Source organism: Colletotrichum abscissum (genome assembly GCF_030869225.1).
Source record: "Colletotrichum abscissum strain IMI 504890 chromosome Unknown Scaffold_11.1, whole genome shotgun sequence".
In the NCBI taxonomy this organism is placed as follows: Eukaryota; Fungi; Ascomycota; class Sordariomycetes; order Glomerellales; family Glomerellaceae; genus Colletotrichum; species Colletotrichum abscissum.
The window spans coordinates 136,656-162,753 of record NW_026849999.1 but is presented as its reverse complement, the minus strand read 5'-3'; the positions used below and the strand labels follow the sequence as shown (position 1 = coordinate 162,753).

The window sequence follows — 26,098 nt, the reverse complement described above, 5'->3', positions numbered from 1 at the left end:
AAAAAAAGAGGTTGATCCAGCACGTCCCTCGGAACTTCGGTCTCGAACTCCCCGCTCACTAACAACTCGAGCTCATCATGTTCCTCGACATCATCCCCTTCACCGCTCACCTGATCAACCTGCCATTCCTCCAGAGACTCCTCTGGACTTTCGGCCCGGCCATTCTCGGACTTTTCGTCCTACGCACCATCTACTACCTGACTCTTCATCCCCTGGCGGGATACCCGGGCCCCTTACTCGCGCGCATCACTACCATCCCATGGCTCTGGCACCGCGCCAACGGTACCAACCACAGCTGGCCTCTGCTCCTCCACAAACAGTACGGCCACGTTGTGCGCATCGGCCCGAATGAGCTGAGCTACAGCCATCCTGATGCCTGGCACGACATCTACGCCAAGGCGGGCGGAGGTGGCGATATGCCAAAGGACTATGTCGGACTGGGGCCGGACATGGCGGCGCCCGAGAAGGGCATCGTGCGGGCCGAGAACGATGCCGACCATCAGCGGCAGCGACGTCTATTCTCGCACGCCTTTTCCGATCGTGCCGTGCTCAAGCAGGAGAGTCTCGTACAGGACCATGTGCGCAACTTGATGGGCAAGCTGGCCGATGAGAACGCGGAGCCTGCTTTAGCTTCTGCTTCTTCTGCCCATGCTGATGGCCGTGTCGACCTCATGACATGGTTGAGCTACCTCGCCTTTGACATTATGGGCGACCTCATGTACGGCGAGCCGCTTGGCATGCTCGAGAGTGACCAGTCGGCGCGCCAGTGGGTTCGCGACACGTACTCAACCATCAAGACAGTCACGCTCGGCATGACTATGATGGGCTGGCACTCACCTCTAGGGCCCTTGCTCCTGAAGCTCATCTGGGGCGGTAGCGGCGAGCGCCGCGCCCGACACAACCGCTTCTCAACGGACCGTGTCGACAAGCGCCTGGACCGCGGTGACGACTCTGGCAGCGACATCTGGTCCATGATTATGCAGAACAGCGGCAGCGACAAGAAGCCAGGCATCTCGCGCGCTGAGATGTACTCCAACGCTGCGACTTTCATGATTGGCGGCACTGAGACCACCACAGCCGCCACCTCGGCCCTGACTTATCTGCTTCTCACACACCCGTCTAAGATGGCCACGTTGCGCGCGGAGCTTGATGCCGTCATTGATGATCCGCAGGAGGACTTGACTTTTACTCGATTGCGGAAGCTGCCCTACCTCAACGCGTGTATCGAGGAGGCCATGCGGGTGTACCCGCCGGCGCCGACGCCGATGCCGCGGATGGTCCCTCCCGGAGGCCGTATCGTCTTCGGCCGCCATGTTCCAGCGGGTACGCGCGTGGACATCCCACTATATGCGATTGCGCATCATCCGGACAACTTTGTTGATCCTGAGGAGTTCGTGCCTGAGCGATGGTTGGAGGGCAGCGACCGGCCGGCGAAATATGCTGGTGATCGGAGGGATTGTGTCAAGGTATTTTCAGCGGGGCCGCGAGACTGTATTGGCAAGAAGTGAGTTCCATCCTCTTCTCTGATTTCTTTCCTCATCCCGGTTTCCAGATTGAAGCCGTTGACTAATCTTGCGCACAGCCTTGCGTACCCCGAGATGAGGCTTATTATTGCTAGTCTACTGTACAGATTTGACCTTGAACTGGCTGACCCTAATTTTGACTGGTTAGACCAAAAGAGCTATGGCATTTGGGATAAGCACCCTCTCTGGGTCAAGTTGGTGCCGCGCAAACATGAACAGGCCTTGTAAGATTCAATTTCATCTATGAGACGGTATTATTATTGAATGCTCTAAATCATCTTAACCCTGTACTTGAACTACCTAGTCTGTGATATGAAATAAACTGTTCATTTGCTTTCTATTCTGGACACATATTGTGTTGTGACTAACTCGCATGCTCCACTATTTAGTCTACCACACGTGTTTGAATGCTGTTCTATTTAACATTCTCCGGATCTTGGGGTCAAATCAAATGGCTTTAGAAAGGAACTATGCCATCATTGTACGATAAAGGTTGACTAGATTCCTCTACAAAGTCGTCTAATGAAGCTCAATCCCAAAACCTTGGCCCAAAATAGGCGCTGAACCCCACGCCCTTGCCAGAAGAGGAAATCGAAGCCATGGTATGCAGGCCAGTCTCTCTATTCTTGCCGCTATTTAGGTTGAAGAGAAACATGAGTCAGTACTAAGCTCATACGCTCATTAAGCGCGTCGATGAAGGGACAAGGGATGACACTTACAAGGCGTCTCGAACAGCAGCTCCAAAGTCGTACTTCCCCGACATCATCCCCTGCGTCTGAAGGATTCGCTCGTAGCGCTCAACGATTCCGGCCTCGTCACGGGAGTACTGCCAGATCGGCACATACATCTTGACCTGCGGGACCGCCTTGCCTGGCACAATTTCAAAGGCGAAGCAGAGCCCGCAGTACTTGCTATTCGGATCACTGAGCGGCTTTTCCAGACTTTCCATCTCGGCTGGGGCAATGCCTTCCATTTCCATAAGTAAAGGCCAAACTTGTGGGAGGAAGTCGGCCGAGGAAGCAGGAAGGCGGCCGCCTAGTGTGAAGACGTCACGGGCTGAGGCAAGTGAGTTGGCGTATGTGTGTACGTAGACCTTAAAGCGAGGCTTCTTGAAGAGCGCCACGCAGTCGATGGCGAGAAAGTAGATGTTGATATTGTCCTCGCCTTGCGAGACGAGGAACGTTTTGAGTAATTCCCACGCAGCCAACATCGCTTCATCACCCGCGGCAAGGCGTGTCGCGACGGACTCGGTGATGTCCACCAGCGACCGGTTCGTTGCGAGGACTTTGAGTTGCGGGAAAAGGTACGCTTTCATGCTGATGGTCGTGTTCTCCTCAGACTCGAGGTCGAATCCAGCATAACAAATTTGTCGGGGCAGCGCACCACCAGGCTTCATTCTGATCAAGCCCGCCTCCTCCTCCGTAGTAAGAAAGACAGAATCAAGGAAGGCATCCAACCACGTGCGATCGGCGTTGCAAGCAGATGCCAGACCCTCCAGCTTCTGACGCAGTCCTCTCTGCCCTAGGGGGTCATCGCCCGCGGCCCCAGGGCTTGGATCCACGAGCGGCTGCACCGTGAACCGTACCTTGGCCTCTCTGTGAGATGAGAACGCGACGCTTGCTTCATAAGGAGACTGATTGTGAGTAAGAATGTAGTTCGCTTTGTCAGGAGAAGCAGGCGGCTGCTTCAGGCGGGGGTCCACGGCTTCGCGCACAAAGGCGAGATGGGCGTCTTGGATGTGGGCTGGGTAGGAGCCCGTCCAGCTTAGGAGCGAGGAAAGGGTATTGTAGAGGGTGGGGAGCCATGAGGAGACAAGAGGACCTCCTTTCGAAATGGAAGTATAACTGGAGGAGGGAGCGTCAAATTCGTTGTAGATGTTTCGCTTGGCAGTACCAATAGCTTGATAGGCCATCTTTGTGTGATATTTTTCCTCTTGAGGCTATTGAGGTCAAAAATTGATATCCTCACTGTGTTTTGGCGTTTATTCGTAATCACGTTGACTTTTTCCGCTTTGATGGTTATTTCTGTCTTTTGGCTGCCTCGAGTCACCAAAGCTCCTACGTTGGAGTTTACTTGAGTCACTGTTTGTTGGGCCTGTATGTGTCGAATGCTTAAGTTGACAATAGGTTGCCTTTTTAGGAATCTCAATCGGTCGTTACAGTTGAGATAAACCAACGCTCTACTGAAGCTAAGTCAATTTCGGAAAGCGAATGCGAAAGCGTACGGTATAAGGGTACGGCCAAACTCATTACTGATCAAGGTGTGTTTGGGTCCCTGAGGTTAAGGGGCAAGGGCCTGGTCTAGACATGGAATTCAGAACTGGATGATGGGCATCTCGATATGACGTGATTTGTGACAGGGCTGGACTTGAAGTTTAAATTACATGTTTCATGCGGAACACGCGGAAGGTAAGATTCTTGTTCGGGCGGGCGGGCCATCTCGACGAACTGGTGGGATGTTCACTTAATTATAGTTTAGGATGTATCTGGTTTGTGAGGTTGACGGGCGTGACGGGTCCACGGGCCCTAACCTTGATGCATGTGAGAACGCCTTCCTCATGCAAGGCGGGGATCTCCCCGTATAGTACGCCGCTTACAAGTATGCCTTGAACAATCGGCCCCGACGGCGTCGGAGTCCGTTCTCTAGAACGCCTTGGCCGCCGGCGCGGACTGAAAGAGAAAATCTGCCCCGCGCGGCTCTATCAACAACTTGACATGAAGCATAGAAGCTTTGAAGCAATATGCTGTTTTCATCTACCTTTGAAATGTAGAAACAATAATCTTGACAAGGCCAAGGCGTAATGATGAAGACTAGAACACTGCAATGCCTTATTCGTGTGAACACCGTGTAGAAACAGTAAGTCTAATAGACTTTACGTTCGGACAATCGGACCATATGGCAACCACCGCCGTCATCTCTAATCTCGCATGGTAGCCGAGCTCTTACGATAGCCGACCGGGCACGAATACGAAGCTTTACAGACTGACTCAAAGTGGTACCTCACTCTCAGGATAGCCATTTTCGCTCGCTATAATACTCATAGTCCAGAGCCCCCTGCAATGAAATCACTGATGCCCGGGACTATTACTCATATTCCTATAAAAAAAACGTCATTTACATTGATCACAACACAAGCAATACCGAGCCCGAAATCCGTTGGACTTCCTATCATTACCATCCCTGAGCTATATCACCTCAACTTACAAAGCCAATTGCAAGTAGTATCCCGGCTTTAAGAGGGATTCAGGTGAAAAAGCCCACAGAAAAGTGAGACGCAATACCAATACGTCAACAAGTACCAGGGGTAAAAGACGTTCGTCACTCTTAGTCAACATGGCCATCGGCATCGCTGAGCAAAATGAACAAATCACATACCTCCGCTCGGTTCTAGCCATCTTAACCACCTCAACCAATGACCTCATCGCCGAGCTGTCTTCCTCTTCGGCCGGTAAGGCTACAGTCAGCAACGGAGCAAAGACAAACCCTGATGTTCGAATCCCGAAAACCCCCCAAGGCTGAAGAGGCCCGTAAACGCGTCATCGCTGCCACGACATCGCTCGAGGCGGCAATCTTGACGCCCCAGTGGCGTCTCGGCCATCTGGCCCACAGCTATTACATTTCTCGCGCGCTTCACATGGTCGTGGAGTGGGAGATACCCCAGCTCCTGGCCGCTAATGGCCCTATGACGCTTGACGCTCTCGCTTCCAAGACGGGCATCGCCGATGCGAGTAAGCTGGGCTTCGTTATGCGGACTCTCTGCGCCCACCACATCTTTGCCGAGACCTCCCATGATGTCTTTGCCAATGACGAAGCATCGACAGCCCTCGCTACAGATGAACGCCTCGCCAACTCTGTCCGCTTCGCCTCCTTTCTCTTTCCAACAGCCGATGTGCTTCCTGGACTGCTCAAGGATCCCGTCCTCTGCGCCAGCTACGAGCCGCGAGACTCAGCTTTTGCCAAGAGCATCGGTAAGGGCATGGGACAGTTCGAGTATCTCAACGCGCACCCCGAGTGGCGCGACTGTTTCGACTTTTGGCTCGCTTCGCTGGGCGAGTACCTCCACGGCCTGACCGATGTGCGCGGGTACCCCTGGGAAACCACCCTCCGGAACGGCGCCGTCATCGTCGACGTTGGTGGCGGACTCGGTAGCTCGATCCAATCCTTGCGTACAAATTTCCCCCATCACAAGAACGACTTTGTCGGCATCGTCCAGGACCAGCCCGGCATGATCGCGCACGCCACAGCACATTGGAATAAGACAGATCCGCAGGCGTTGACCTCGGGCGTGGTCAAGCTCACCCCCCATGACTTCTTCAATGAGAACCCGGTTAAGGGAGCCGACGTGTACTGGTTCCGGTCCGTCATTGTCGACTGGCAGGATAAGGACTTGACCACCATGTTCACGCACATCAGGAATGCTATGGCTCCTGGGAAGTCGCGTCTGCTTATTGGCGAGTACATACCACACCCGACGTGCGGCGACGCTCTGCTCCCTGATGCGCCTGCCCCGTTGTTGAAGAATTACGGGGCTTTCCAGTCCATGGGGCTCATCGGAGGGTTCGTTCTGACTGCTAGCCCCAATGGTCGACAGAGGACTTTCCAAGACTTGGATCGTGTTGTCAAGGCGGCTGGATTGAAGATTGTCAAGGTGTGGATCTGCCGTGGTTTGGGTAATGTGATTGAATGTCGGTTGAAGGAGGATCGTGCAACTGGCACCAATGGCAGTCACTAGTAAGGTATATTAGGCATTTTGGTACCAGGTCTGTTGAATGAATTTAATTACTTTTTCGTTTTGGAAACATGTTCAGCGACGAGCTCTTCATAAGTAGTTACCTTCGACGTCAAACGTGCGAACATCTCCCTGCATTGAGCATGGATGCGGCGTGCGGTAATGTTCTATCTGGCATCTCTTTTGCTCTCAAAGTCCGAATACCGTTGCCTAATGAGATTCAATGTTGAGCTATGTATCCTGACGATGAGTGGACAAGTGGTGAAATTGTATCAAGTAGGTGTAAGTAGGTGTACGCAATTTGCATCGATTCTAGTCGAACCCAAGTGTGAATCGCCATGTCAGGACTTGCCATTCAAGATGATTGAGAATTAATAACTTATTATCACTCCAATCAAGCACGTTGACTAACCTGATCCCACTAAATCCAATATTGGGGAGTCACAGGCGACCTTTGCATGCTGAAATCACGAATATCAACATCCCGGTTCCCCTCTTCGCCTTCACTCAAGTACCCCAAATCTGCCTCCTTGCCAATTATTTGAGCATCGTCCGCATTCTCCAAATCATCATCCCAATATTTCTTTCCACCATTTCCAAGCCCTTGCAAGCCGCCGTGAATAGACGACCGAAGCGATCCAAGAACCTTGCCGGCCCGCATGGCCTGCGACGACCTTTCTGCTTGCTTTTCAGACTCCTCCATAGGAAATTTGGGCGGAGGGTCTGTATTGCTGCCGTCTTGAGGTGACGGAAGTGTTGATGGCGATGTCTTGCCTTTATCTTTCTTAGGCTTGGGCACACGGATGTAGTATAACCCGAAAGCAGCAATAGCGTTGAAGAAGACGTACGCAAACAAGATGCCCAAGTCGCGCCAGCGGTTGCTGAACTCGACATGCACCCCTGCCAAGACCTGATTTGTATTGTTCGTTGTGCAATACTTGCAGTTGTCCAAGACAGTCGTATCAGCGAGATATCCGCCCGCCTGGGCAATGAAAGGCTGCAAGTACTCGCCGCACGTCTGTCCAAGAGGCGGATTCACGAGCAAGAACTCGTTATCGGCGCATTGGATCTTGGCGTTCGCAAGCCCTGTGCCGAGCAATCCCTCAACGAGGTAGGTGAAGGGATTGACGCGGTACACCCACACCCAAAACTTGGGCGGCGTCCCGAGGATGCCGTTAAAGATGAACATCATGACAAACAAGAGATTGCCAACGCCTGCAGCCTGGTCGGCGAGGTCGAAGGCGGCCCCAATCATGTAGGCGAATGTGCTAGCCTGCAGGAAGAAGACGAGCATGAACAAGACCGATAGTCCGCCACGAGCTGCGGTATCGTTTGTCTCTGCCGCGTTACGCTGTAGCCCGACGAGATAGTACCAGGCCACAAATGCTGGTGGGGCCATGAGCGCGTTGTAGGCCATCTCAACCACCATTTGCGCGCCCATGAAGGCGACCCACGAGTATGTGCGTGAAGGCTGCTCACGGCCCTCATAGAGTGTACGCTGTGACACAAATATGGGAACAATTTGTTGTGTCAAGTTGAGGTGCGTTGTGAGGAACATGAAGATGGCTATGGTTTGGATGGTGACGCCCGTCTGCGTGTTGGGTAGGTTGAGCAGAGAGAGACCGATGAAAAGAGCCGAGCCAAAGGTCAAGAGTAACTTTGCGTACACGTAACTTGGGGTGCGCCAATAGTGCTTGGCCAAACGCCTGGTCACCTCGAAGAACTGCGTGATTACAGGAGCGGCGAAGGGGGGATCGTTATGCAGCTGCTGTTGATGTGCTGCGTCTTGGTGTTGTGTTTCTTTGAGTTTTGCCAGATGAGCCTTGACCTCTTCATACTCAGTGCTTTTTCGCCATACTTCGGGCCAGTTTATGTCGCTTTTCCCGCTTCCGCTGGCTTTGACTTGTTCAAGGATGTACTCGGCCGGATTCTTCCCCTTCTTGGGTCGCGGTCCGCCATTGCGGACGAAGTAGTCAACGAGGACCTTGGCGTTGCGCCCGATTTGGCCAAAGTAGACAGTCCTTCCGCCTCGAGCAAGAAGAAGAAGTCTGTCGAACCTCTCAAAGAGCTGTCATCATGTTAGTAGTGTACTAGCCACTGGAAAAGGGGAACAGAAGAGGACTTACAGTCGCTGAAGGCTGGTGGATTGTGCACAAGATAGCCTGCCCGTTCTGTCTCAACGTCTCAAGCAAAGTGCAGATCGATAAGCTTGTCTGAGAATCTAAGCCCGAGGTAGGCTCATCCAAGAACAACAGAAGTGCAGGACGAGCAGCCAACTCAACACCGATGGTAAGCTTCTTCCGCTGCTCAACATTGAGACCCTCTCCGGGGACGCCAACGACCGCATCCGCATACTCTTCCATGCCCAGGATCTCAATCACCTTGTCGACGTATGCAATCTTTTGCTTGTGTGAAAACCGGGCCGGCTGTCGGAGGACGGCGCTGAAAGTTAGGGCCTCACGCACTGTGGACGTGAGAAGGTGCTGGTCCTGCTGCTTGACGTAGCCCGTCTTCTGCTGAAAGGAGTCGTCGCGCGGGGCACCGTCGACGAGCATCTCGCCTGTTACCACACCAACAGATAGACGCGAGGCTAGAGCGTCGAGGAGGGTAGTCTTGCCGGCGCCAGAAACGCCCATGAGGGCAGTGAGCGTTCCCGGCTTGCACCATCCGTCTACGCCATCCAGGATGCGTTTCGTCTCCTTCTTCTTAAGCTTGACTTCGTAGCAGACATTACTCCAGTGGAATATGGCCGTTTGACGGTCAATGGTCAAGTCGCCATTGTCGTCAGCATCATGGCCGCTTGGGGCTTCTGTCTTCCCCTTGGTGATTTGGTCCTCTACGTCTCGAGTCGGCTCTCCAGTCCGCCTTGTTGGGACTTTGCCCCTAGGGAAAACAAGCATCTCCCCTTTGCTCTTCGCGCTACTCACAATCTCTGTGGCGATGAGGTGCAAAACGAGGTAGGCGACCGCAAATGCAAAGACAACACCGACGTTGCGCCATCGATGACTATCCATATAACGAAAGGCACCGTTGATGTACTTGGTCCCGTTGATGAATGTCTCGCCCGGCACGCCTCCTTGCGCGGCACACACGCGTGTCCGCGCCATCATGGTCATACTCGCAGCGTCCATCTCGTAGTTCGGACCGAACGGAACAAAGGTCTTGCAAGGGAACTTGCGATTGTCGCCGAGCTCGTTGATCATGAGAGCCTCGAATCCGTAAGACACGGGGCTGAGTGTGGCGATCCATTTGGCGTACGGCTTGATATACATGGGCGGGACAGCGAACCCAGTGTAGAGCGCCAGCGTGAGCAACACAATGGTTGAAGGCGCTTGAGCCGCCGTGTGACTCTTGGTGACGGAAGCAACGAGCCGGAAGAGCAAGCTCACGGCTAGAGTCATGGCGAACTGTACCAGCACGAAGAACACAAAGGATCCAGCTTCATTGCGCATATTACACATCCAGTAGAATATTGTGTTGACCGTGATCGCGTTGAGCAGCTTATATGGCAAGCTCATGACCAAGTCGGCGACGGCCTCAGCTGATGCATGATATAAGGCGTACCGGACATGCTTCTCAACGATGGAGCGCTTGGCGTACAAAGCTGGCACCTCAAGCACGCATCCAAAGGCGTTAACCAGAGCGGCCGTGAACAGAAACGTGCTGCGCGACTTGATGGACTCGGCCGTATTGGGCAGACGAAAGAAGACACTAGCAACGATGAGAGTCTGGAAGAGGTTGAGGACGAGCATCATCACCGTCATCTGCGGCGAGGCCTTGAGGAGCGCGAGTGCGCGCCATAGACATAGGAGAACCTGGCGTGGGTACGAAAGGGTGTAGGGAGACTTCCATCGTTGCATCCAAGACTGATCACTCTTCTTGCTCTCCAGGAACTCGGCAAAGTGTGTGCGTGAGTTGCGCGGGCCACTACTGCTCAGAGAAAAGGATGCGTCGTAGGAGTCTAGTTCATCGCCAAGCTTGCGGCGGAGACTACTCGTCCGCCATGCCTCGGCGAACTCGTCCGGAGTACGCGGGACCTTTTGCTCGTAGCCAGGCTTGACGATGCCCTCGCGCTCAGCTGGGCTGGTCATGGATGTCAGGAAGTCCGGTGTCGTCTGTATCTTGGGACAAACGAAGCCCAGCCGCTGGAAGTAGCGTTTGGCTTCCGTCGTCTTCCCAAAGTAGATCTGTCGCCCTTCGTAGAGAACCAGTACTTTGTCGAACAATTCGTAGGCCTCTTCGGGTGCTTGATAAATGGCGACCATGCTCACCATGCCCATGATATCGCTCTGAACGCGCAAGTTTTTGCAGAGATCCACAGTCGCAGCGCTGTCGAGCCCACGCGTGCTGTTGTCCCAGCACTGGATCGGCGCGAAACTCAGCGCCGCCTCAGCAATGCTCACACGCTTGCGCTCGCCGCCAGATACGCCGCGTACTGTGTCGCCATCTGTCCCACCAACTGGTGTCTGCATCGTGTGCTGAATTCCCAGCATGGCCATGGTCACGTCACGCACCCATGTCGCATACTCGTCCGCTGATAGCCCAGCGGGCCGGGTTCTGGGCGCTCTCGCTCTCGCGGCGAAGAAGAGTGTGTCCGCTACCGAGAGCGCCGGGAAGTGAACGTCCTCTTCGGCGGTGTAGATAGCGTCGCCTTTGAAGTAGCGCTTCATCTCATCGGCACTCACACCGCGGTAGTTGAGGTGAGAATCCTCTGCCACCTGCGTACCTTGCGTATCTCCCGCCATGGTACGCAAAAACGTCGAGCAGCCACTACCTGGCGGACCCAGCACGCAAAGCATCTCGCCATCGTTGACGACTCCCTCGAGGTCATGCAGGATGCGCACCTGTTGACGCTTTATACGCAATAAGCCACGCATAGCCCCTGCGGCTTTGAGCCACCACGCGTTGCCAACCGTTGTTTGAAAGGCTGTGTCGGACCCGTAGCCTGAGACATTGAGCTTGCGATAGGCGACACCGGCCTTACGCACTTCGCAGCTGTCGGAGCGGAGGCGATAGAATGCTTTGGCCCATTCCCGGGCGTCAAAGTTGTTGCCAAAGGGATCGAGGGGTCCGTCTTGTTTAGGAGCCTTTGAGACGTCTAGCACAGAGTCGCTTTGGGTCGAAGATAACGAGACTTCGCCATTTTGTTGCTGTTTTTCGAGGAAAGACTTTGCTAGGTCTACGAGATCTGTAATGGCCTTGTATTCGTCCGCAGATATGTGTACAGATCTCGGCCGATTGTCACTGGGAGGCGGAGCGCCTGGAAAACTTAGAAGAGAGGCGCGATGCCGAGATGGACGCGAAGATCGCAAAATTGGCCGCTCGTTGTCTGCTTTTTCGTCGGTGGAGGGTGCGGTAGACATGCCTGTAGTTGACCGAGATGTAGACGTGTCAAGCTGCAAAAGCCGGTCTGGCAAGGCGGTGTTATCGAAGTTCACTTGATTTAACCTCAACTCTCTGAATGTTTCAACGATAATCAAAAGTGAAGCTTCAAGTGAGTTGCGATGTCAACCTTGGATCAGTTGAATTGTCTTGAAGGAATTATATTACTGAACATGCAGTGACCATGATCATACGGTTCTGAAGCCACATGTGCCACGCGCTAAGTGCCTACTAATATCTATCATTAAGTATCTCGAGTGCTATTATGGACCATGCCGGATTGACTGCCCAGACGGGACTGTTTAGATGGGATGGATGACTGAGGTGTGGCAGCAAACTACAACGGCTGCAGACAGCACGAAGGGACGGGATTTCGCATCTAAGCCCGGTCCCTGCTGTGTAGCGTCGGGAGTGACTCCGACTGGAACGAAAGTTTAAAGAACCTAAAACGGAAAGAAAAGTACCTGGCCATAGTTTGGGTATCTAAGTATAAAGTTGGGAATGTGTAAGCAGCTTGGAGGAAATGGATGCGAGCTTGGCGAGTACGGAGTATTCAAATAGAATTTCCCGCCCGTCCGTTGGAACGGATGGCCCGGCACATGAAAGCAAGCAACCCAGTGTGAGCTGCATGGAGCTTTGGCGCTCGCGGTCAACGCGCAACAAACCTTGTTTGACCTTGATCTTGAGTTTAAACGCCGATCAAGAAGGGGGTTTACGGATACGGGAGCGAAAGGCTGTCTTGGCGTCATGGGAATCCGTCGACTCGGAAACTGATTGAACTCTTTGAGCACTGACGCAGTTAACGGCAATCGGCCTACTTTACACTCCCGAGAAACGCAAAACCGGCCGCCAAGGTTCATGATGACAGCGTAAACTATGTTATGCGTCAGACTCATAACAGCAATACTGACCGATATCTCCCTTGAACTGTTGTCTGCCGGGTGAAAGTCTCCAGTGAAATCGATAAGACTAACTATCACAGAAGAACTAGGCTGTTTGGTGTCAACCGTGTCGTGCAATCAAGAACTTGAACTAACCTGTGGCCCATGCAACCCTGACCAATGCCACTTGGGAGATTTCTCGCAAGAATCCTGGCAATATCACGGGATATAACTCTAGTAAGAATGATTTATGCAACAGTATTTACCCTTCGGTACAGTAAAGTTCGCACTTTGATTTTGGTGGAAGGACAAGGGGACAAGAAAGCATAGACCTGTCAGCTGCAGCCAAGGTAGTCAAAAAGAGATCAGACGCTCAACCTCTTAAAGAGGAATTGGGTTATCCCACACCACATCATTGTGATGCTAAAAGAATGAGAATCATATCCTCTTCATGTTCATCTATAGCCATACGTGTAAGTAGGTGATTGTTACCAAACGACTGTGATAGCAAAAGTGACCTTATGTATATATTTTTTTGGCACTAAGACAACAATCAGGAAATGGAACAGACACGCGTCGTCATCGCAGGTGCAGGACCGGTAGGCTTGTTCACAGCCTATCTCCTCGCCCGTCAAAAGATTAAGTGCATCATCTTGGAGAGACGTCACAGCATATCAGAGCACCCGAAAGCCCACACCATCAACCCGTCGACACTCGAAATCTTTCGCCAGGCTGGCTTGGATGTAGCCTACATTCGACGACAGGCAGCCAACCCAAAAGATGCCGGACATGTTCGGCTTGTCTACGGCCTGGCCGATACTGAGATTGGCTGCTTCCCCTACGAACGCCAGGACGACGAGATGCGCAACTTGACGGCTGAGCCTTTGGTCAACTGGCCGCAGCCGCAGCTAGAGCGGCTGCTTGAGAAGGCCGTACTCGAGACGGGCCTCGCTGAAATCAGAAGAGGGTGGCAGGTCGACTCCGTCGATATCACCGATACAGAGGAAGCTGGCTGTATCGTCTCATGCAGCACTTCCACTGGACGAGGAAACGACATCAGCACCGAGAGACACAGCATCCAGGCTGATTTCATTATCGGAGCCGACGGCGTCAACTCGACCGTGCGAGCAAAGACAGCCGGCATCGACTTCCAATCCATGGGACCAGGCCACGTCTATCAGTCCATCGTCTGCAAAGGCAGTCTTCGCGCCGCGCTTCCGCCGGGTCGCGAGGCCATGCTCTACTTTTGCTTCCACCCAGAGCACCCCAGCGAGTTCATCGCACACAACCTCGACGACTCCTTTGTCCACGTCACCCCTGTCATGGGTCCGTCGTCGGAGGCACCGCCAATCGAGGCCTGTCTCCCGGGTCTGCAGTACTCGGAGGTCCTCCGTACCACCTGGGAGACGGCACCGCGCGTGGCATCATCGTACAGCGACGCCAAGCACCACGTCTTTCTTGTGGGTGATGCCGCGCACAGCTTGCCGCCTCAGGGCGGCCTGGGCCTCAACACGGGCATCGCGGACGCACATAACCTGGTGTGGAAGCTGTCTTCCGTCATATACGGGAAAGGCAGCCAAGACCTTCTCGCCAGCTTCACGCGCGAGCGTAGGCCCGTCGCACTAGCGAATCTCGAGTACTCGAAGGCTAGCGAGGCAGCGTTCTACTCCGTCAGTACCTCTCTCGTTGGCCTTTCTATTCAGTTCCAAGAAGCCAAGGCACAAGAAGCTCCGGGATTGGACCTCGCCATGGATGCGTTCCTCCAACGCCGCGCCGTTTCCGCTGCAGCGGGCGAAGCTGTCAAGGAGGCGAGTAGACACTTTGACTCGCTTGCACTCCAGCTCGGATTCATCTACGATGACCCGTCCGCTACGAAAGCCTTGCTTGATGACCCGACGGTCTATGTGCCGCAAGCGTGTCCCGGGGCAAGGCTGCCGCACGGAAACACGAGAGAGGGGCTGTCTCTGTTGGACCTCGTGCCCTACGATCGATTTACCGTGCTGCACTGCGCAAACCCTGCATTCGCGTCTTGCGACTGGGCTGTTGACGTGTCAGGCCTTGGTTTACCGGAGAGTTGGTATGGTGTGGTCCGGGAAATCAAGGGCGGTAAAGGGATCGTTGTGAGACCGGATCACCGAGTGCTAGCGCATGTAGATAGTCCGGGGCAAGCGGACGTTGCGGTGAAAGAGTATCTGAATCATGGGAAAGTGTAAGAAAGCCGATAATATGCTCCGTGTCTCGAAAACTTCAATATCAGGATGTTCAGTTTTGTCATGCGATATTGATGGACATGATCGTCATGGAACTCGTTTACCATATGACACAGCAGTGCAACCTTGACCATTCTAGAAGTCACACCAAGCTTATTACAACTCGAAAGCCCCCGTTCTTTCGCGAGCTACGGCTCTTCAACCAAAGCAGCTTGCGATAAACGTCCAAGACCAAGACAAACCGCAATCACGGCTAACATTCCCCACTGCGGGAGCATAGGTCGCCCATCTACATAGGCCCTGATGGTCCCATACGTGACCACAGCCCCGTTGAAGAGCAGCGCGGGCTCCCTCATTTCGGGGACTATGACGGCGGCGCCGACTGCGATGCGCAACGCTGCACCAAAGTATCCGGCTTGTCTGGGGGTGAGACGCCGGCGAAAGATTTGCGACATCCACTCGCTTTTACCGGCGTAGTAGTCTGCCGCGCGGCGGTTGGGAAACGGGATGCCGACGAATGGGAGGGCGGAGAGGATGCAGAGCCCGCCGAAGGTGTAGGATGCGAGGTTTGAGAGCGTAGAGGTGTCAGTCATCCTGTCTGGTCTCGATAGATCTTGATTAAAGGAGCGGATTGATGAGGGCAGTTGCTTGGCGGGGTAGAGCCTGGTTATTTGGAGATTTGATGATGAAGCTGGTAATGAAGATGGCAGTTTGTTGCAGTGACATTCCGAGTTGGCTGATTTACCCCTTACGTCAATACATCAGAGTCAGCACTAGTCCTCATGGGATCATCAAACATTCACATGTCTTCCAAGGCTAGCAGAAAGACTAGAGTCCCTTGTCGCAACCTACTTAGAGACATCGCACGGATGGTAGACACGTGCAATACGGGCGCCATCATCTCGTCATTCATGCTATAATAGGAATGTTACTAGATCTACTTGATCTGCTCTCCCTTGACCAATGGTCCGGCACTTCTAAACCATCAGAGCGCGCCGAGGATCCCCTCCGCAACTCTGGCGAAGGAATCGCTTGCATGTAATAATCGGGCTGCTGCACGTAGCTTGAGTTGCCCCCGCGAGAGTCGTGGCCTCGCTGGTAGTCTTTCAATAAGGCGTAAAAGAATGCTGTATTTGCGACGATACAGGCGCAAAGTATCTCTATGGATGCCCACTGGACAGAACTCGTTAGTGGGCGATCGTTACGGCATCACATACACTGGCCGAAAACCTACCATGGAACGAGATCTTTGTGATACTGCCTGGTTCAGTATCATGGGTAGTCGCATGATGGTGATGACGACAACAACGCCAGCGATGCTGAATAAGAGCACGAGCTGCACCTTACTACAGGGGTGTTAGTCCTCAGGAAATCAAGCAATGAGGGATTCAATGGGTGGGTACGAACACTTTGCTGTCGAGTTTAACATGACGAAAGATAGGAAACGGGAAGATGATAAGCGCAATATCGGTAACGATGTTGAAGACGGCCATTGTGATGAGGTTTCCGAGGGCGCGATGGCAGGTATTTGCGCCAGTAGGATCAGGGGACCACATGCTATTGATGACAATGTTAGACCATTTGACGTCTCTTTCGTTTGCCGGATTGACAAAGGTAGGCAACAACTTACAAGTAAAGTGGCCGGCATTCCGCAAGAGTGGGTATCAAGATAACAAAAAACGTAATAACAATAAACCACCAAAGAGCATTCGTGACAGCTTTGCCCCATCCAAAAATGTCCACGAAGCGCGAGTAAAAGTTGAGCAGGCAGAGCTTCAAAGACCACAAGCTATACAAGAACACGGCATAGGTCAGCAGTGGACGAATATTAGACACACCGCCTTGAATTGCAGTCCACCACCGTCGCAACAGTGAGGGCGAGGCGGAATAGACTCAGGCAAGTAGGTGTAAGCGACATACAATAATGCATAGAATATGCGAGCCGGTATAAGCAGCTTGTGTGAGATGACGTAATACTCTGCCAATTTCTCAACGCTGAGATTCCGCGCCGCGGCCGCCTCTTCGGTGGCGGCATCATATGTGTGCGTCGGGTTGAGGTAGAAGGAGAGCGAGATGCAAGTCGTGCGGCCGATGAGCGGGAGGAGCGCAAAGGCCATGTAGGCGTCGTCGACGTGCCACATCCGGTGGCAGGTATCGTGGACTTTACATCGTAGGAGGATGCGGTAGCCGCAGCGGACGATGATGAGGAGGGCGCAGATGCTGGCCGTGACGATGTCAAGGGTCACATCTGCCGACATTTCTGTGTTGGTGATGTTTTGTCGTCGGGTTCGGGGTTCCAGTGTAAAGTTGATGGCTGGCTGCTGGGGCGCGGCGGCAACGAGGGCCGTTATGCTGGTGCTGACATTGTTGTGTTCTTGTACGTCTTGTCGCAACGCCTCTTTTTCTTCCTCGAGTGAGTTTCCTGTTGTTCTGGCCTTTCTTCTCTTTTGCAGGTTGCTATATCCGTAACTCGATGTGATCTTGATGGGCTCTCTCTCTTTGATGAGATTCGAACTGCGCAGTTGCCCCTTGACTGAAAGCGGCCGATGGTACCAAGGTCTCGGGATCCCCAGTGTGCTGAATAAGGGATGGATTCTGATAGTGGTTGCTCTTTTTTAGGAAACGTTTTGACGTCCAAAGTGTGGGGAAAAGGGAAACGCAGATGGGACGAACTTGACAAGGCCTGAAAGAGCACAGCCAGATGTTTAAAGAGGAGGACGGGGGCGGAGCAAGAAACGACCACAGCAAGGCCGTCGCTGAAAGAAGAGCCGCCGAGGAATGGATTGGAAAAGGGAGGACGGAGTGGGATTCGCGAAAGTAGGTAGGACGTGGATTCTGAGTCAGCTACTACCACCCACCCCAGCCCAATGCCAAGCCGTCTTTATTCTAGCTTCTGTTGGATTACCGCGCGGGGTTCGTGTTCATTCGATCTGGGAAAGGCGCGGGAGGGACGCAAGGGAGGCACAGGAGGAGGCCGGAGACGGGGTGCGCTAGATATGTCTGCACTAGAGAGGCCCAGAAGAGGCCGAAGGAGGAGAAGGAAGCGCAAAAGGGACAAAATGGAGGAAAGAAAGCCGTAGGAGAAGGGGGTGGGAGAGTTGGGTATTTTGAGGAAAGACACACTGGTTGCCGAGTTTGCATGCAGCTAAACTTTAGCAAAAAGGTCATTGATGATGATCCGAGACTGCGGTCCACGAGGTGTGATTCGCGCGATGGCCCGGGGGAACGGTAAAGGGTCGCCAGCATTGCTTTTGCAAGGGTAAACATGGAACGAACGGACGACAAGACAGACCACTCGTCGTGACGGTCAAGACCAAGGGGCCCTGTCACGCTTGTCTGTCTGTCTGTCGGTAACTGCTCATGGCTAGTACGAAGAACTTGGTGTGCGCCATTGTGACGACGAGCTGCTCAGCTCCTGGGATACTGGCACACTGGCACACTTTCTGCACCGCTTCTGCTGCCCTTTTGCTCGGGTTGTCGGGGCCCTAAGCTACTAAACAGGTCGATGGTTCCAATTTCCCCGCATGGAGATGCATGGGGATACCCATGTAGCCAAGCGCCGTTGGTGATTCGCTTTCGTAACGGGGAACCGGATGTCGAAATGAAGACTTTTCTCGCCCTCTCTCGAGTCTCGGGTGGCGGACAGGACGGCACGAAGAAAGCAAACGTCTCGTCCTCTGCGTGAGACTTTCTAGGGTCCTGTGAGAGACTCTTCGATTTGCCGATTCAGGGGACTTTGATTTGTGAACCTTCACACGAACCGTGATAAAAATACGTCTGCCCAACGGCGCACAACGGCGTCCCTGCCTCTCTCTTTCTGATCGGTGAGGGCAAGGATACTAACCTCGTAATTAACCGCCATTCCTCCCCTCGGCGTCTCTTTGAGTTCAGTCTAAAGCCCGACTTCGGGAGGTTGGCATGGGCGCTTGGCCGCTTGTCGAACCCGTCTCGAACCCAAAAATCGGGCTCAGGTCTTCATCGAGTCCTAGCGTTTCGCTCTCGATGCAGTCCGCACCATCGGATGGCAGAATCGGTCCAGAACTTGGCAGATAATGTCCACCGTCTAGGTATATCCACAACAGTCTAACAAAGCTGCCAAGCTGGCCGACGAGGTCCCAGTCAGCTTGCTGCCCAGCCCATCGATGGCAGGGTTATTGACAGATTGGATTTCTGTCGGGGCACTTGGGTCGAAGCTCCGTCCGTCTTGAGAGCTCCGCACGCCGCCAGTCCCCGGCGATGGGGCGATGGAGAGCTGGGTGCGCACGAGCATTCGTTCACTGATCAGTCACCAAAGTTCTTTAAAAGAGTCTTCCACCTAGACCGCGTTGGGAACACAAATGGGCCAGAAAGTCGATGTAATCAGGGCTGTGGTAGCATCGCTTCCAGCTCCTGTGGGCTGCCGTAAACCTGCAGCGCGTCTGTCAGACAGCCAGAACACTATTAGAGTGATGTCTCATGCCCTCGTGACTAGGCGGACGGACGGGCGAGACGGGATGATCTGCGTTTCGCAAAATTACGTGCAGTGAGCCCAGTGAGCGCAATGTCAGCCTGACAGCAGGCTGCCCAATGCTGTCCATGCTGGTCGTGATCTTCCCTGCAGGCTCTGTGCTCGTTTTTGGGACTGTTGAATAGAGCCTAAATTGGTTGATCATGTCTGAATTCATCCTTTTGGCCCCTTTGAAAAAGTCCCTGGCCCCCGCGTAGGCTCGTTCAATGATCGACACTCGTTGCCTGCCGTGCAGCGGCGCAGGTGCTTACTCTTACTCGAGGTGTCTATCCTTTCGGTCCTGCTCATCCATACGGCTCTTCTCGGCATCGCGTCTTCATTGCAACCGTCGATAAAATCGCATCAGGCTTTTCGTGCAATACGGATACACATATCTCCATTGGAGGTGGCCTAATGTCAGATCGAAGCGTAATAGGTATTGTTCTCAGCCACAATTTTCGGGAATCACAGCGCCCGAAGGTCGTTCTTTGTGCCCCCAATCTCGTGCCTGCGCCTCCGAGCCCCGGCTACACCCGTGGACAGTCAAGTGTCGCGCCCACCGGGAATTGTCTGCCGTTTGTGTCTGGTTCAGTTTGGTTGAACCCGCAAAGGCCCCGCAAAAGGAAGTCGTGAATCCTATTAGTGAAGGAATTGAAGCCTGAAGAGTTGACGAGAACACGATACTTTCCATAGGATCTAGCTCCGAAGAAGGACCCAAGGGTTTCACTTTAAGGATAGGCCAAACTTTGGAGATGGGGAGAAACCTCGGTGAGAAAGCGGGACCCCTTAGTCGCATGTATCACAAACCTTACTTGCGAACGGGAGTTTACTACCGATAGCGACTAGCAAAAAGGTCTCTTGGAAGAAAAATGAAGCTTTAAGCGCAAGGTTTTACACTACTCACAACATACCCCTACTTGCCTTTTGAAACCTCAAACTTTGCTGTACGGGATGCCAGAGGATAGCTTCTGTTTTTGATGTTGCTCATGTTCCAAGAGCCCCTTTGAGTACAGCATCGCCCAGTCGCCGCCTCGGAAATTGGGAACTTCCCGTTGTGTACGTTCAATTCCGCGTTTGTGTACCGTCGCGCTGGTCCCTAGGTATTGTTCACTAAGGTAGCGCCCACGCGACTGCCACTGGACAGCAATCTGGGCAAGCATTGTATTCGGCGATGTGTCAAATACGTCATCTATCCGTATGGGAGTGCGTTCCAAATGCTCGGTCCGGCGATCTTCTGAGCATATCCGTGAAAGTAATCAAAATCCTTAACAGTTCTATCGCAAGGCAAACCAGATTCTCGGGCCGATGACGCGATAAGTGTTACTTGCCAGTCGCGACAGCTCCAGCAGCTTGTTGTTCACACTACTCCGTACAAACTTGCTTTTTCCACATGCATGTTCGATACGACCCAGGAAGAAGGTGGATCCTGAGCGTTGCCGGGCAACGAATATCCAAACTTGTCTGCTTCTATGTTCTCGAAAACATCACATTGAGGCTCTTCAAGCACTGCTTTGCGAGAGTGGTTTGTAAGTCGATTTGGTCAATATTGCGGTAGCGTGGTCCTGTGTTTGTGGAGCTCATCTGCATTTCCACGTGAGTTCCCGTATGCTCCACGCGTTGTAGTTCTTGATCAGCGATGGAAACATCGAAAACAGTAGGGCTAGAAGTCCAGTTCGATCCCCAAGCGAAGTAGCCGTAAGAGTCACTCAAGGGCAATATGTCAGCTATGCTATGGGGAGTCGCGTGAGGGCTCAAAATAATTCTCCTTCACGTACTTTACCTTTTACGTGTAGTAAGTGGCACGAATAAATTGATTCATCATCGCCCTCATGATCGTATGACGCAGTCGTTATCTCTATGACATGGGTTCCGACAGGGACTCTAGATTCCAGGAAATGGCTCTTTTCATCACGTTAGGCGGCCGATGCGTGGGGTGGGATATATACTCGGATGCCAACAAGGAACTATTTGACCTTTAAGTTTCATCTCCCACTGGCTCGGAAAGTCATTTGAATATTCCTGTCGTTGGGCTGATCTCTGTTGGAATACCAGACTCAGATGGCGATCCACCCGTGATATCTATTGTCAGGATCCTCGCTGTAGCTTCTGCTTGCTATACCCAAGGCAGGGAACTCGTGTAATGGGCGAAGCTGACCACGTTGAGGAAGATATCTCAGCCTAGCATTCGCCATACCATGCGAAATAACGAACTTCATCATACACCACGATCCCATCAACACATATCTTCAGCTCGTTGTCGACAGATATCTCGAACATGGGTTGTTATCTCGGGCTTGCGTCAATCTCTTTATCTCAGCAAAGGTTAACAACTGCCGAACAGCAATGAGAGGCAAATCAACAGCAGGGGGGCATCACTTGCAAAACCACCTACCGGATTGATCCGTCTTACACCAGCGACTTTTATGCTGGAATGACGGAAGCGGACCGCTCCTCCGGGTGATAGGCCCCGGAATAACCCGGAGAAGCCCGGAAGGGACCGGGTGGGGAACGGCCGAGGATGGAGCAAGGGAATTATGGGGACGGAACGGGGAGGGGGCACAGAGACGGCCTATCTTGAGCTCGAGCTCACTAATCTTCCCCGATACTTGATTTCCCCTCCTCAAGTACGGGAATAACAGGAGAAGTCACATGACTTCACCTACCTTTAAGCATCGAAGATGACAGTTTACACTCGGTACCTGGGCGGCCCGCGAACCTCCTCTCTCTTATCGAAGACAGGCTCATCCCGACCCGCAAGGATGCCGTGGATGGCGGCGGCCAACGCGGTGCTCTCCTGTGTGCCTGTGTCTTCGCCAAAGTGTCCTACCCGCTGATCCGCTCCCAACCTCGACGGGAGCTCCAATTTCGCCTCGCACGTGGGGTGATGTTCGTGCACGTCATTGGCGAATGGCTCTCCCGCCAAAGCACCACTAACGGAAACGTTTCATCAAGAGTGGTGTCAGCGATGCTTCGACAAGTGCTGTGTCCAATAAGACATCGTTCATATCGTTTGCTAGAGTCTCGTAACCTCGTTAAGTTCGTCTTCGAAGGCGGAGAAGCCCCCGGCTTTACGCCGTCTAACCTATGGTGGATCAGATAGCTCGCTCAGGTCTCCACTGTCTTCTAAGCTCTCTGTGTGGTGGTGTCTTGCTTTCTGCTGTACTCGGGGAAATACCTGCTGCGTTTGAGCATGGTAACCGCAAGAGAACCATGCCATTTCCAGCATGCAGCTTAATCGCGCTATGAGATGGGCCAAGCGAATAAGATAGGAAGCGGGCCGGCAGACGACGAACAGGATAGCTTCAACGACATGATCTCAAAATCAAAAGTACAATAGTGGAACACTTTCGCCCTATGCCAATTTCCCTTGGTCGTGTAACATTGGTTGAGGCTCGTTCCTCTCTCACAAAATCACCCCGCAGTAAAGACAACTTGGACCTTTTTTAACTCGTCTGAATTTTGCCTTTTTTTCATTTTCCTGCTTTCATTACGCCTAGTTCCCTCTCTCATTCTGTCGCTCCGCTTCTCCTCGTCCTCGCCTCATCCCTCTCCCTCCGAACCACCCAGCATCCAACTTCATGATGCATCACGAACCGGACGCAAAGATGTTCGATCCGGCGACGCAGAAGAAGACGGTCGACTCCGGGGCTCCGGCCTCTGACATCGAAGACACCTCCGTCAGCTCGGCAAAAGACATTCTGGAAAATGAGGGCGAGGACCCCGTGCTCGCAATGAAAATGCACCTCGTCAATGACGTATGAACCAACCAAAAAAAAAACCAAAAGCTTCCAGAGTCTGGGCTCACGAGTCTCTCACCCAGACACGTCCGCCGCCAACACAGCTCTCAATGCTGCCAAACCGCTTAACTATAGAAACTAACCAAACCAGGCAAACGATGAAATTGGCTGGACAAACTTCCACTGGAAGCTCTTCGTCCTCAATGGCTTCGGCTACGCCGTCGACTCGCTCATCGCCTTGGTCCAGTCCGTCACCAACGCCGGTGCGATGCTCGAACTCGGCAAGCCGTCCACCTACTCGAACGCCGGCACCGTCTCGCTCTACGTGGGCCTGCTCATCGGAGCGATTTTCTGGGGCTTCGGCGCGGATATCATTGGACGGAGGATCGCGTTCAACGTTACGCTGCTCATCACGTCGCTCGCGACAATCGTCTCGGGTGCGAGCCCCAATATCGAATCGTGGGGCTTCTTCACCGCGCTATCGGCGTTCGGAGCTGGCGGTAACCTGGTGCTCGATCCGACGGTCTTTCTTGAATTCCTGCCGAGTAATAAGCAGTGGACAGTCACGGCGCTTGCATTGTGGTGGGGTTTCGGACAGGCTTTGGTGGGCTTCATTGCGTGGGGATTCTTGAGTAAGATGCGATGGGTCTCTCGGCTTTGCAACTGATCAGTAAGATGCTGACTGCTTCCTAGCCCAGGAGCGATGGAATTGCACCGAGGGTATGGACTGTAACTGGTCCAACAACCCCGGCTGGCGCTACGTCTCCTTCACTTCGGGTGCCTTCGTCTTCGTCGCGTCTGTTGCGCGAGTGACCGTCATGCGCCTGCAGGAGACGCCAAAGTACCTCCTCAGCGTCGGCCGCGATGAAGACCTGGTGCGCAACTATCAAAAGATGGCGCAAAAGTACAACCGACCCTGTTCGCTCACGCTGGAGAAGTTGACGGCGTGCGGCCAGATCAAGAACGCCGGCCAGAGCAGAAACAACTTCAAGTTTGTGCTTCGCGAGTTGGGCGCTCACGTCAAGGGTCTCTTTTACACCAAAAGAATGACGCTTAGCACTGTATTGGTTTGGCTGTCATGGACGCTGATCGGTCTGGCTTATCCCCTGTTCTACGTCTTCCTGCCGTAAGTTCGCAAGAGACTTTGAAGAGTGCGATAGAGGTTGACCGAGAGTGATAGATCATATCTTGCCTCGAGAGTGCCGGACAGCACCGAGACACCATTCGAGACGTGGCGAAACTACACGTTGACCAATATTTCTGGCATTCCCGGTCCGATCATCGCTGGTTACCTTGCCAATCTTCCTCGCATCGGCCGCAAGTACACAATGGCCATCGGCGCTTTGCTCTCAATGGCGTTCTTCTTCGGTTACACAGCAGTGTCGACCGCTGACCAGAACATCGGTCTCAGTTGCGCGATTGGTGAGTAATTCGATTCCAAGCCTTCTCAAACTTGAAAGCATTTCCAGCTAACATCCGGATTTAGCCTGTGCAATCAATATCTACTACGGTACACTCTACGCCTACACCGTCGAGGTTTTCCCCTCAGCCCATCGCGCCACGGGTAACGGTATCGCCGTCGCCTTCAACCGTCTCATGGGTATCGTGTCTGCTTTCGTGGCGAGCAGCGGCAACACCGCCACGTCGGTTCCTTTGTATGTCTGCGCGGCACTATTCGGAGTCATGGCCGGCGTATCCGCCCTGTTTCCCTTTGAGCCATATGGAAAGAGAAGCTCCTAGACTGGCCAGAAGATTTGATTTTCACGTCTGGCTGGCAGTGTCGCGTCGAGAAAAACATAGCCTCCTGGCATTTGAATTACCTCGACTTTACCTGTCTATTGGGTATGTCCTCGTAACAGCGATACGGGGAGGAGTGAAGAGGGAAAGTATTCCTCTAATTCTGGTACCCCATTCGCATCTTGCAAAAGAACGCCGCATCGAGGGGTTGAGGGACTTGACACCTAGCCTCGACGGATTCCTCGGTTTCAACACTCATTATTGCGATTCTAGAGAGAATCTCGAACAGTACACACAAGAGGCACGACTCGTATTGCGGAAGAACGTTATTGTGCGGCTGGACGTGTTATTGATAGTCGAGGTATTAGAAAGTTCGATTGCTCCATTACAAATTAAGATACCCCCGATCAAGTCCATCTATTTCCTATCTCTACTTTGCCTACGTGTATCTTAGCTGGTAAGGTACTTCGGCGGTTGACAACTACCTATATAGATATGCTTGCAGATGGAGTTGCGCCAACGACAGATGATCAAATATTCAGCCTCAACATCTATGAGTAACAGATGACAAAGAATCATCTCAGTGCCTTACGAGAGGTGACTGATGCTCGCCACCGTTCACCTTGGAATACCACACCTTCGGCTCGGCCTTCCGCAGAGCTCGAGGCTCTCGGTGTCGCAGGAAGTGGAGCAATATACGTGCAAGATCAAACATCGGCTACTCTTGAATCTTGTATGAAAGCAGATGAATTTACAGGAACATGGAAGAAGTATGCGTCCTTATGCCTCGTTAGACATACCGATCGCAGAACCCAAAGCTAAGATCTCAAGATTACGGCAGCATAAGCGACTGCTCACGATAGTAGCCGCCAACCCCATTCCATCGTCACCACTTGTAGTGTGGTCAGGGAACTTTACTCGTGCCACTTGCTTATTACTCAGACATCGGAAACATGGCAAGTCAATGGATTTGCGGGGCAACTGACCATAACTTTCCGTAGGGGGATAATTCTGCCGATCCCGTTAGACCTGGGCTCGCCTCGAAGTGTCTCCTTGCTAAGTTTACTTTCAGATCGGACTGAAGCCTCGAAACCAGTCGCGCAACATCCTGCTCAACTTGCACGTGTTCATCGGCTGCTAGCGGGAGAGCGATGGCCGCCAGCGGGCAGCGTACTTTACTGACCACCACATACCGCCCATGTCCTTCTTGGCACTCCAGCTAGTCGTCCAAACCTTGGGCAGATCGCCCCGGGGCTCATCTAACTTCCTAATCCAGACCAGAAACTCCAGCCGTTGGAAGCAGTTTTAGGCGGTTTGGCGGGCCGGGAGATCGAAGCTCGGCGCCAGACTTGGCCTCAGCTCTCCGCGCGCGGTTCACGCTCCCACCAGCCTTACAATGCATTGATGAAATGT

The 26,098-nt window shown here is 53.1% G+C and overlaps 7 protein-coding genes across 7 annotated transcripts; 4 read left to right on the top strand and 3 right to left on the bottom strand.

Annotated features, from left to right (window-relative positions):
• Positions 1-77: 77 nt before the first annotated feature.
• CABS01_05410 (cytochrome P450) lies at positions 78-1,751 on the top strand (the record flags this gene model as incomplete). The annotated part of the gene is made up of 2 exons (XM_060538780.1): positions 78-1,504; positions 1,583-1,751. The coding sequence occupies 2 exons, from the start codon at positions 78-80 to the stop codon at positions 1,749-1,751; spliced, it is 1,596 nt and encodes a 531-aa protein (XP_060405042.1).
• A 301-nt stretch (positions 1,752-2,052) lies between these two features.
• On the bottom strand, positions 2,053-3,435 carry CABS01_05409 (aromatic prenyltransferase; the record flags this gene model as incomplete). The annotated part of the gene is made up of 2 exons (XM_060538779.1): positions 2,053-2,155; positions 2,243-3,435. The coding sequence occupies 2 exons, from the start codon at positions 3,433-3,435 to the stop codon at positions 2,053-2,055; spliced, it is 1,296 nt and encodes a 431-aa protein (XP_060405041.1).
• A 1,421-nt stretch (positions 3,436-4,856) lies between these two features.
• On the top strand, positions 4,857-6,255 carry CABS01_05408 (O-methyltransferase; the record flags this gene model as incomplete). Its single annotated transcript, XM_060538778.1, has 2 exons — positions 4,857-4,971; positions 5,045-6,255. 2 exons carry the CDS (start codon positions 4,857-4,859, stop codon positions 6,253-6,255), a joined length of 1,326 nt encoding a protein of 441 aa, XP_060405040.1.
• A 418-nt stretch (positions 6,256-6,673) lies between these two features.
• On the bottom strand, positions 6,674-11,615 carry CABS01_05407 (ATPase; the record flags this gene model as incomplete). The annotated part of the gene is made up of 2 exons (XM_060538777.1): positions 6,674-8,320; positions 8,379-11,615. The coding sequence occupies 2 exons, from the start codon at positions 11,613-11,615 to the stop codon at positions 6,674-6,676; spliced, it is 4,884 nt and encodes a 1,627-aa protein (XP_060405039.1).
• Positions 11,616-13,075: 1,460 nt separating this feature from the next.
• CABS01_05406 (FAD binding domain-containing protein) lies at positions 13,076-14,728 on the top strand (the record flags this gene model as incomplete). Its single annotated transcript, XM_060538776.1, has 1 exon — positions 13,076-14,728. The coding sequence occupies one exon, from the start codon at positions 13,076-13,078 to the stop codon at positions 14,726-14,728; it is 1,653 nt and encodes a 550-aa protein (XP_060405038.1).
• A 185-nt stretch (positions 14,729-14,913) lies between these two features.
• CABS01_05405 (uncharacterized protein) lies at positions 14,914-16,983 on the bottom strand (the record flags this gene model as incomplete). Its single annotated transcript, XM_060538775.1, has 6 exons — positions 14,914-15,461; positions 15,709-15,898; positions 15,960-16,071; positions 16,133-16,282; positions 16,356-16,514; positions 16,646-16,983. 6 exons carry the CDS (start codon positions 16,981-16,983, stop codon positions 14,914-14,916), a joined length of 1,497 nt encoding a protein of 498 aa, XP_060405037.1.
• Positions 16,984-22,789: 5,806 nt separating this feature from the next.
• CABS01_05404 (major facilitator superfamily transporter) lies at positions 22,790-24,688 on the top strand (the record flags this gene model as incomplete). Its single annotated transcript, XM_060538774.1, has 5 exons — positions 22,790-22,966; positions 23,100-23,580; positions 23,642-24,074; positions 24,129-24,370; positions 24,435-24,688. The coding sequence occupies 5 exons, from the start codon at positions 22,790-22,792 to the stop codon at positions 24,686-24,688; spliced, it is 1,587 nt and encodes a 528-aa protein (XP_060405036.1).
• Positions 24,689-26,098: the final 1,410 nt, after the last annotated feature.